This window comes from Ascaphus truei, chromosome 3 (assembly GCF_040206685.1).
Source record: "Ascaphus truei isolate aAscTru1 chromosome 3, aAscTru1.hap1, whole genome shotgun sequence".
In the NCBI taxonomy this organism is placed as follows: Eukaryota; Metazoa; Chordata; class Amphibia; order Anura; family Ascaphidae; genus Ascaphus; species Ascaphus truei.
Window position 1 is genome coordinate 258,354,813 of NC_134485.1, and position 12,062 is coordinate 258,366,874.

Below are 12,062 nucleotides of genomic sequence, written 5' to 3' on the forward strand. Positions count from 1 at the left end.
CCTATAGGGAACCATGTTGACTGGTTTTGAAGCAAAAGGTGGCACTGTGTGCTCATTTGCATGTCATTTCCCAGAATCCCTTGCTGTTGGGAAGAAATGATACCTTAATTGCTGAGGCGATAAAAGATTCAAGATTTCAGGGAACTTGTAGTTCCTACTTGAACAATAGACACAATAGAGAACATGTGATACATACTTAAAAGTAGTACAGTATTTGCATTTGCTACTCTGCTGAGTGTGTGTGTGTGTGCACGTATATATATATATATATATATATATATATATATATATATATATATATATATATATATATATGTAGCCCTGTTTCCTAGTGAACACAGACCGCTACCATATGCTGTATAACCTGTAGGCTCACAGGGCCTAAGCCTCCGCCACGGAGAGCCTGGGGCACACGTAATAATAGATAATACCTCATACTTGGTGCAGCGCCTCCACCTGCGATGGCTCCCACCAGAGGGGGAGTGGTTCCTCGCAGGACAATTATATATCAATATCAATACACACACACACAGCATATAAACAACCGAATGACTTTACTTGTCTGTATAGGCTTATATATCAACAGGTGTCCCTCCCTAGAGGAGACACTATCTACTGCGTCTCGCAGGACACTTTTCCCCCCTTCATCTGGTGATCCCACCTCGTGTCCAATACACCAACACAATATGTTCCCCACCCTCAAATGAGATAAATATGTGTGACTGCACATCCACTATGTCCCGTATGAATATATGGTATAGTTGGTGCACTTGGTGATTGTTACCTGCCAGGCACTCCAGTACCCGGGCCTGCCAAGGGTCTTCACAAAGGGTCAGATGCGATATGGCCCTGATATCGCGGAACCTCCGATATACCGGAGCGTTCCCTGCCCTGCTGCAACCCTCCCATCCGACAACAACAAATGCGGGAGAGGGGAGCCCGGCTACATATATATATGTATGTGTATATATATATATATATGTGTTAAATTGTTTTTAAGCAAAAGGTGGCACAGTGAGCGGGCGTGGTTGCAGACCTGTCTAAGACATGAAAATGAGCATACAGTAATGTTTCCATTTGCTATATGCTTTGCTGTGGAGGGTTTTTGTCACTTTTTTTACCCACCATAACTTAAGTGTGTGTGTGTGTGTGTGTGTGTGTGTGTGTGTGTGTGTGTGTGTGTGTGTGTGTGTGTGTGTGTGTGTGTGTGTGTGTGTGTGTGTGTGTACACACACACACAAAGTTCTCCCTTAAGAATGTCTTAAATTCTCAATATAAGAATAGAATGCTGAATAATAAAGACAAGATTTTTAGTACCTACAGTATCTCTAGATAATAGCCATTTGATCTAGTATTCCTATGGACTATGAACATTCTAAAAATAAAACTGTTTACACACCAGAGCACTGATTAAAAAACCCCATTGCTGAATTCAGAAAAGGCTATGCAATTCAATTATCATATACAGGCATACCCCACATTAACGTACGCAATGGGACCGGAGCATGTATGTAAAGCGAAAATGTACTTAAAGTGAAGCACTACCTTTTTCCCACTTATCGATGCATGTATTGTACTGCAATCATATACGTGCATAACTGATGTAAATAACGTATGTGTAACAGACTCTATAGTCTCCCCGCTTGCACACACCTTCGGTACAGGTAGGGAGCCGGTATTGCTGTTCAGGACGTGCTGACTGGCGCATGCGTGAGCTGCCGTTTGCCTATTGAGCGAGATGTACTTACTCGCGAGTGTACTTAAAGTGAGTGTACTTAAACCGGGGTATGCCTGTAATCACTAATTACTGATAGTGAAAGATTCAAGTTGCTCATTCTAAAAGGCATTAATAAACTAAATTTAAACCTGTACCTGAACAACTGTATACAAATTATAAGTTACTGTACAGCCTTACAACATTATCACTTTTCATCTTAAGATGCAGTACAAACTAACTGGCCTTATATACCACTAGGAATTGAACTGAACAAGATCTGAATTGTATCCTACTGTGAAAAAACTTTGCTGAAACCAGATAATCGAGTACAAGCAGGATACACAGTAACCTTTTTGGAAACAAACACGATATCCCCTGTGTACTACTGTGAATATGAATGAACAAATAGAGAATGACATTCCACAGTGATAACAATTTTGGAAACTAGTTTATTCAGCACAGCAAAAGCAGTCTCAATACTATATACTGTAAGGTTTTTTTTTTATCTCCACCTTCTCTACATACAAGGAGCTTTCCATTGCAATGAGCCTGCAATAAATACTAAGCACCACAAATTAATGCTCATTCCTGTGTTTATCAGTTTCGTTTAGGTTTCTTGTATTTGTGTTTATTACATTACATTATTTTAAACAATCACCAAGTAAAGGTTGTTTTATTTTTACATTTATTTAACATTTCATTTGATTTGAGTGCAGTAAAAGAGGAGTTCTGTCTATCTATCTATCTATCTATCTATCTATCTATCTATCTATCTATCTATCTATCTATCTATCTATCTATCTATCTATCTATCTATCTATCTATCTTGACAACCCTGCTTATTATACTGTGTACAGTATATGTGGAAAATATATGTTGCAGTTCCAAAGTGCAGGGAAAAAAAATTCAGGTGAGGAGAATCCTACTTGTGCAGCCAACACAGCCTCTAGGACAGAGGTACAAAGAACATCTCTACTCACAAGTTCATAATGCAATTCTTCATTTATTGTGACAACCAAGAAGAGAGGGGGAACAATGTTTCAGGTCCCATATGGACATTTCATCAGGGGCCTGAAACGTTGTTCCTCCTCTGTTCTTAGCTGTCACAAAAAATGAAGACTTTCATTATGAACTTGTGAGTGTAAATATATGTTGGCATCTGAGCTTGCGCTCAAGGCTCAAGGTTCAACGCTCTAGGTGAATCATCTAAGAATTATTAAAAATAATTGCTTAAGTATGGAATATAACAATAAAACATATTTAAATGTTCAGAAAATATTTGACATGTGTATTGTAAGCATTAACATTTGTTTGTATATTTTGTTAAGGTCTGTGTAAAACAAAATTAAGGCTTCAGACTAAAAACAAATAGATACATTTCTGAAGTATGTTTTGTGTTAATAACATTTGTCCTAATTCAGCATAAAAATAATTAACCTTCTGTGAAGGTGAGAGTTGTATATCACAGGCACATCCCATAATCTGTGTCATTGCACAACTTCTATGCTGCACTAGCAAGGCAAAACTATACCATATTGCCACCTTCTTCAGTGGGGGTTTCTGGAATTATTAGCAAGCACACAGTGAGGAAAATTGGATCCCAGAAAAGAAGGTAATGCCTCTTTTAGAATTCCATTGTAAGGGGTATAGATTTGGGAGCACAAATTTAGAGCAATAGGAAGTTTAGGTGCTACAGCTCAGAGGAATAACTTGTATATTCTATGCAATTTTGGCAATTGTTAAGGCAGAAAAACTATAAGGAGAGGTAGATGTCATTGTCCACCTAGGGACTAATGACCTGGCTAGGGATAAAGTTAGGGTAGAGCAGGGTGAATTTAGGGTTTTGGGGACAGCTCTTAGGCAACCCCAGTGCCTGTTTCAGAACTATTACCAGTACATAGCATTGAGGAAGCCAGAGGTAGTGATTGGGAAGGACTTTACAGCAGGAAACATATCTAGGGGATCACAATGTAGTTTAAGTAGAAATAAGATTAATACAAGCAGGCAGAGGTAAGAGTATAGGAGAAACAGGAAGGATTTCAAAAAGCAGTAACAAAACTCTTCTGGCTTGTAGTTTGGGAAATAAAATCCAAGGAAACTAAAATAGCATAGGGAGTGCTGGCAACACCATTATCAAAACTATGGCACTGTTCCAGGTGACTGGAGAAGAGCAGGGACGCCAACAGGGGGGAACTATCGGTGTTGGTGTCCCGGGCCCCGTGAGTCAGGGGGCCCAGCCACACGGGCCCTCCTGCGTGGCCGTGCCGTTTTATTTTAAAAAATTGCCGGCGACCCCCATGCGCATGTGCACAGCCGAGGTCTCTGCGCGCATGAGCAGGGAAGCAGGGTGTCCGGCCTGCTGCCCGTGGGCATCACATATGGAAAGGAAAATTGAAGGGATATGCCTGTTTGAAATTTGATGTGTACATACGGTATATTATACAAAAAAACACAGATGCAGCCACAAGTATCCGAACACTTGCCTTGGAAAATCTGGGGCAATTTCCTAGTAATGCTGCGACATTTCTGTGACATTTCTGCAGAGAGACTAATGGCCCATCAGATTAACACAGCGGGGGTCCCTGGCAGTCACATTCAGTTTGAATGGGACCATTCAAATGGTGTGAATGGGGCCATTTTCCAAGGCAAGTGTTAGGATACTTGTGGCTGCATCTGTAAATGTTAGTAAGTGGTGCTAAACTAGAAGACATCATTATTGGCCAGTAATGCCTTCAGTAATGCTTTACTAGCCACTAAGGTAGTCAAAGGGGGTAGGTAGAGTATTTTTTACATTGTAACCCCTTTGATGTCTGTGGTATACCTTTGTACTGTAACTACAGGCAAAGGGGTTAATATTATTTCTACTATAGGGTTCTGTAATAATAGTTATTACAGAAGCCTGTGATAGGAATATTAGTAATTTGATAATGGTACAGTAAATAAACCCTTTATTAACAGTAGTATCAATTCTGGCATCGCCATTCTGGGTAAAATATTGCTCCCGGTAATTGTGATGTATTCCATCATATAATTGCCGTATTGAGACGCGTTCTTTTTTTTTTTTTTACTGGGTGCAATATTAACTCTAACGGTGTGTGATGAACAGTATTTGGGCCTGTCTCTTAAAAACTGCTGCAATACTTGTAAGTAGAACTGAATTTTCCACTTTAAGTGAAAAGACTGTGAGGTACTTACAGTAAACGTTTGGTATACTGTATAGAAAATAAAAAGTGCAAACTACTGTAAGCCATTGAATTGGCAGTTGCAGCACTATTGTTTCTTGAACATACTGTACTGTGAAATAACACATAATCACTGAAATAGTGATTGCAACGTCTATGTCAAGTGAACATTGTGACTCCCTGTGAAATGAAAAAGCTTTCAAATGAAGAGTTATAAGAATCTGATACATCACATAAATCTTCCGCCTTTTTCCACTGTCAGTTTGCTAGAAAGCATAAAGGAAATAGATGCATAAAATGATCATATAATATATGAAACCTGTAAGAATTACATTTTTATAAGGATACTTATCTTCCTCAAGAGTTTTACAACCATACTGCATAATAAATACCTTGAGTCACTTGTAATAACGGGTTTCTGGGTGATTTTATGATATGCTATACTAAATCAAGTTTTACAAAAGCAAAGGGAATACTATATAAATGTAAAGATAATATAAGATTCTAGAATAATGATTTGCTCCTCTTTGGACCTAGAGCTGGTTCTAAAATGCTAAGCTGCAAAATTACACAAAATTAAATCTAAATTAAAAATATAGGGCCAGATCCACAGAGCTTCATTAAGTAACTTCTCGTAATGTTAATGTCACGGTATGCCTTAATATGTATGTTCAAAGGGTTATAAAGTTACGTTATGTCATATTTTTGCCCGGAAACAGCATTGTGTTACCATAGCTGTAATAGCCATTAGTGATCTTTATATGCAAAAGAGGTGTTAGATAAATTAAGTCATCTATAAATGGGGCATTACTTCCATCCAGACAATGAATACAGGCTTTTTTGGAGGAGGGGAGATAAGGGATATTGGAGTGTGATCTTTATTAACTATCTACCGGAGACTCTCACAGCCACCACCAGTCTAAGTTCTTTCAAAACTAAAGCTGTCTCACATTTTAACCTGGTCTGTAACTGCTACACTACCGACACGATTTATTCGAGCAGGGCTAGTTCCGCAAGCCGGGGGATGCCCCGGCTTGCTAGCCCCACTCCCTCGGCGTGCCGCGCGTCACCGATGCGCGGTCACGCTTCATCGGGTGCCTGCGCCCTCTGCGCGCATGCCCAGGGCTCCCCGAGGGAGCCCTGGTGTGCCGTGATATTTGGGACGGCGGTGGGAGGTTCCGGGGGGCCCGGCGGACCCGGAGAGGCGAAGGAGAAGCCCCGATCGGAGGGCCGCTCCTCCGAGGCTTCGGCGCGCGTTCGGGACACCCCGACGCGCGCCCGGTTACTGTCGCGGCCGAGACCGGGCAAATGCTTGAATAAACTCGGCCGCGACAGTACATACAAATACAGTATAATATATATTATCTCTAACTGTGCATGCTACTGTATGTATTGTATATAATGTATACCCTGTTCACTTATGTAACTATATTTGTAACCATGTATTATTTGTCATCTTAACTCTGTGCCCAGGACATACTTGAAAACAAGAGGTAACTCTCAATGTATTACTTCCCGGTAAAACATTTTATAAATAAATAAATACATAAATTAACTGCCATTAACGTGAATGACCATTAACACAGATTGTGCTCCAATATCCCTTATCGGAGCTTAGTGAATCCCTACCAAAAATGGCTGTAGACAACCAATGGTACGGTGCATGTGCATGTGCAGCGCTGTGTTTTATGTAATCAAAATATCCTGAGATTTTTTTTGTTTACAGGTAGTTTCAGAGCATTTTTAAGTTTGAGAGCAGTGGGAAATTAAAAAATAAATCTGTTGATTGATTTTATTTATTTATGTTCAAAGATATCAAATCAACTAAACACAGAAAAAGGGCGAAATTCCCAGAGCTAAAAAAAAACCTACTAGGGATCTTGACAGAAAAAGCGCTGAGACCAATAATAAAATAATAATGAAAGATCATGGATTTAAGTTGCCTTGTGATTAATGAATTTGTAAGTACAAGAATATGAACATTTTACTCATAGAGAAGTTACATTTGTGAAAAACCCACTGAGCTGGACTTTACTAATATCAAAATAAACAGTTACCATGTGTTCCCAAGTGTACATAAGAAATATATATATATATATATATATATATATATGTATTTATATATATATATATATATATATATATATATATATATATAAGAACAGCAAAAATATGTATTTATTTTAAAAAGAATATATTATTGGCATCATCTACCTGACTACTGTGGTTTCCCTTATTTCTTGATGTGGAAGAGCTTGTTGTGTTGTTGCTCCGAAATCTGAAGCTCATATCTTCATCAGATAAATCTAAAGCACATTGAAAACAAACATTAAACTTTTTAGTAAACCTACAAAACACAGTGAAGCAAAGTATATGATTTATAGTTGGTAGCAGATTCATCTTGGTTTAGTTAAAGTGGTTGTCTGTCACTACTATTTCTTGAGGATTACTACCCAGTAAACTGTTCTTGGAGATTCAATATTCCTCAATAACACGTATAAAGAATATGCCAGAAAATCTGATTCTTCTAAAAAAGCTTGTATGTGCATGGTCTTCTGAAGACCAGTTGACAACACCTAAATTACAGCACAGGAGCCATTAAGGGGAGCATAATGTTGGAACCCATTATACAAAATCTAAGAGCACAGTCAACTATCGATTGTGGATTATCTACAGTACAGTAGTTTGAGTTGAACATTTAAGTTATTATCATGTCGGAGTTGAAGACTAAACATTCACTGAAAACAAAATAGTGAAAATGCCAACACTTGCATTTGTAAACACGCAGGTGTTTAATATATTCACCCATCGAAACAAATATTTTGCTTAGGATGTAAACATACTGACCATGTCTAAATAAAATACAATTGTGACATGTTTATTGCAATTTTAAATCTGTTAACACCAATCAATAAACACAGTTCCTTAAGCAGCAGCTTCACTTGAATTTGTTGTTCTCGCCTTGTTTTACTTTATTGCAGTACACATAGAAATAGCTGCTGACAATTCTTGTGTGAATTATTAGAATTAACAATATATTACAACAAATAACAAGGCCTGGAGTCATCAAACTTCATTAAGGCACAGTAACAATGTGGTATTACACTGTAGGTGTAACCTCTATTTACCCAGCTCATAAAAGAGGTCCACATCGGTATTACTTATTTTTATTAAGGTGGTGATCAGCATCTCTATTCACCTTCTCATGGTGCTGGCAGTCGAGCTGGCTGGGTATGTATGCTAAGATGGCAGTAATGAAGGGCACCAGAAACTTTATTTGTACAAACTAGAGCTTTATTCATTCCATTAATTTGGGCTCCTCGTGTAAGGATATGTTCTCTTTAGACAATAACGAGTGGCAAAGAATACAGTTGCATTAGGTATTCTTCACTGGTAGTTCCCACCACTATCCTAGGGAGGTTCTGGGCTTTGTACCCTCAGCACTGGTCCCTACATTTGGATTTGCCTCCTTAACACCAGGACCCATGGCAGGGATACTCCTATCTTTAGGGATCAACATTCCGCCACTCTGAATAATACCCTCCTTATCCTTAGGTATCAGAAGGGGAGCACATTTAGAACTTTTCAGCATGGGCTAATCCCATTTTGAAAATGAATCCTATTCTTAAAAATGATCTATTGGAACAACCTAAAGTGGTGTTTAGAAAGGCTCGAAGTGTTAAGAATATTCTGGCACTCCGTGCACTTAGGAGTCCCCATTTAAATAATATTTCGGACCCTATTTTGCCCTCAACTCCTTGTTAATTATTATTGTGGATGTTGCCTCATGTACAAATACATGTCCTATGACAAATCTGCCCTAGTTATAACTGCAGAGAAGAAATTACAAGTACCCAAATTCATAAATTGCAACACTTGCTTCATAATATACTGTATGTGATCGATTGTCCTTCTGAACTTCAATATATTGGCAAAAGTATCAGAGCTCTCAAACTTCATATTGGTGAGCATGTTAATAGAATAAAAAATGCAAGTAGATTAATTAATGAGGGTAAAAAAAATCATAACTTGGCTCAGCATTTTTTGGATTTTCATAGTGGAAATCAAGCTGGACTTTGATTTAGGGGCCTGGAGGTGGTCCCCGGGGACCCTAAGGGTGGTGATAGGGACATGAAGTTACAGCAGAGGGAGCAATATTGGATATTCAAGTTTCTTAGTAAGGTCCCTCAGGGGCTTAATGAGATGAAAGAACTTAACCCCTTCCTCAAATAAGTTTATCCACCTGCCTCCATATTTATTCATCCCATTTATCATTCATTGTTTATTTATTTATACGTTATTGCTTTTTTTCCCTTTTCATTATGTTTTATTATTTCATTATGTATTGTGATTTTTCACTGCAGGGCCATGGAGTTTAATGTTTTTATAATATGTCCATGTAATTCGTTATATGTTTAGTACAATGTATTTTAAGTGTATATTGTTATATACAGTATGTATTGTTATTGATGTTTCTCATGCAAAAGGGTTGATATTTGTAAGAGTTGTGGCCTATTTTGGCATTTATATGGCCTCTTGTGTGCACATTAGCCAAACCCCCTATACAACTCAAAGTATTTCAAGGGGCGCTAGTGCTTCTTGCCAACTCAAGATAGGACAAACGGTAATGGAAAGGCATTACAGAGATCAAAATAAATGGGTACCAGCAATAGTTACTGCACATAAAGGTCCTTTATCCTTTACAGTACAAGGAGCAGTCAGTACATTTTTATAAAACTCTGAGGTGACTCCTCCTCTAAATCAAGAAGAAACACCTTTGGAACCTTTGATTTTAACATCAGTGGCTCAGACTGATACATCAACCAGTGCTGTTGTATCAGAAATCAGAAGTGTTGAGCACTCAACATTTTCTGAAGTGACACCAGAATTAGACAATGCTGATGATTTACAGTACAATTTCCTCAGGAACGTAATCAACTGGGCAGATGGTACTGTACAGTACGTGGAGACAAAATGTAAGCCACTTGACTTGTAGTTTTACCATTTCTATATATCTGTATATGTACATGTGAACAAAAGGGGGATTGAAGGTGTGATACAGTACTGTATTTGTTTACGAGAATATTACATTTGTTTATGTAATTTCAGTAAACACAGTTCTTTAAGTAGCAGTTTCACTTACATCTGCTGTTCCTTTGTTACCTTTATTGTAATACATATATAAAAATGTTGCCTAGAACTGTTAATTCTAGTGCAAATGATTTATATTTAACAACACAACATAACAAAGTCCATAGACATCATATGACCACCACAGCATTAACAAGGTCATTTGTAAATAGGGCATGGAAGAGAACATTAGGGTACTGTATATAGGAGGAACTTTGGGCGTGAAGTTAACGGCACGTTATTATAAGTTAACATAATAATAATAACATTATGTTAACATTATGCTAATAAGCTCAATAATTGGTTTTGCATATAATTAGCTTTGAGAATATCATGTGGATTCAGGGAACATAACATTCGTCCCTTTGTAAGGTAACATCTATTATGACTCCTAATTTAACAGAGTTTTGTGGAATTGGGCCTAAGATGTTTGCAGTGGTTGTATACCTGAAGTTGCATTTAAGTTCACTTGTTTCTCTACTTTCTGGGTTATCTTTTTTATTGTTAAAAGCAAAGGGTACAAACTGTTGCAAAGATAATACGATATTTCCACAGTATAGGAATACTTATTACATATTTGTTTCTGCTCTATTCTAAGGCCCATAATATACTGTGTGCGGCCGCGCGCGTGCCTGTGCAAACGCGCGTGCACGTGACACACACATTTTGTGTGTATGGTGGTCTGTGCTGCCGGGAGCGACAGGTTGTATATGTGTTGTGACAAACGGCTTACTCCGGGGCTCCGTCGTTTGTCCAGCACTGCTAGAACACGGTCTTTTAGGGTAGGTTAAATGACGAGGTGTAACGTGCTGTTCCTTTAAACAGGCTACTGCCTGGTTTAATCAGTCCCAGGCACTGAGACTGCCACACTGAATACAAAAGAAAAACACAAGCAAAACAAAACCCTGCTCATCTGAGCAATAACTTAACTAAGATTCACCCTGACTGGGGTTGGGGCGGCTTGTCTGCTTCCAACAAACAAAAATAAGGATCTTTACAATTTGAGAAAAAGGAACAGAATGAGTTGACCTGTTTGGGGAGAGGCTTTTCCCCTCTCTGCTTCCAGCAGCATTCCTGCCTCCAGTCTCTTGGGGAGAGGGAAGAGGAACCAGGAAATCAGCCTTAAATACCTGATTTCTGTCTAGCAGGACAGGTGACAGAAATCAGGCAGCAGACAAACTCTGGTCTGGATCCCTCATCCCTCAGTTCCAGCAACTGTCAAACTGTGGGATGGAGTGCATGCATTCTGAGGCTGCACTTTCCAGCCTAAACAGGATAGAAGCTGTCCAGTATCCTGGGAGCCCTATATATGGAATTTATTACCATCCCCTGATTTCTGTCACAGTGTATATTTGTGTGTATATATGTGCGTGTGTATGTATGTATATGTGTAATTTATTATTTATTATTATTTAAAAAAGACACGTTGGTAAGAATAAAATATTTATTAACATTGTGCACACACACACATACACACATACACACATACACACATACATATACATTTCAGCGGCGGTAGCGGCGCAAAATCTTTCTTTTCCTTATCTTCCCCCCCGTCGGCTGTCTCCACGCTCACTGCCGTGTGCGCGCGGCCCTATTATAGAAAGGCTGACTAACCACAGCTCACTATAACTGGTGCACGGCGCGGCAAGCGCACCCTCTTTAGAACAGCCCTAAGGAACATTACAGTTAATTCTGTACATAAGACACGTTCATTCTGACACAACTAAGAAGCCTACAGTATATCTTCAGTACATGTGTACATTGTTTGGTGGGCTTGTGATTAAGGTTATGCATTTCCAAGATACAGAATCACAGTTCCTAGAAATCATTCCAGTAACAGATTTCATGACTTCACTCCTTGAAATGTAGCTGTACTGTATGAACTTTGCTGTTGAATAGAAATATTACATAAGGGATAAATACTGTATGTTGCCAACTTTTAATCTATACACTACTTCATTGTTAAGTTTAACAGAGCCAATCACATTTAACTATCTATTTATTTTTCACTCAAGGTTGGTGCGCCCAAA

At 38.6% G+C, this 12,062-nt stretch overlaps 1 protein-coding gene across 6 annotated transcripts in view; it reads right to left on the reverse strand.

Annotated features, from left to right (window-relative positions):
* The window catches only part of MYO16 (myosin XVI), a 539,667-nt gene that overhangs the window by 16,776 nt on the left and 510,829 nt on the right, over nt 1-12,062 (reverse strand). For all 6 annotated transcript variants that reach the window (XM_075590716.1, XM_075590715.1, XM_075590717.1 and 3 more), the window contains one exon: nt 7,114-7,205. In XM_075590716.1, the coding sequence (XP_075446831.1) occupies nt 7,114-7,205 (92 nt within the window). The remainder of the gene's footprint in view (nt 1-7,113; nt 7,206-12,062) is intronic.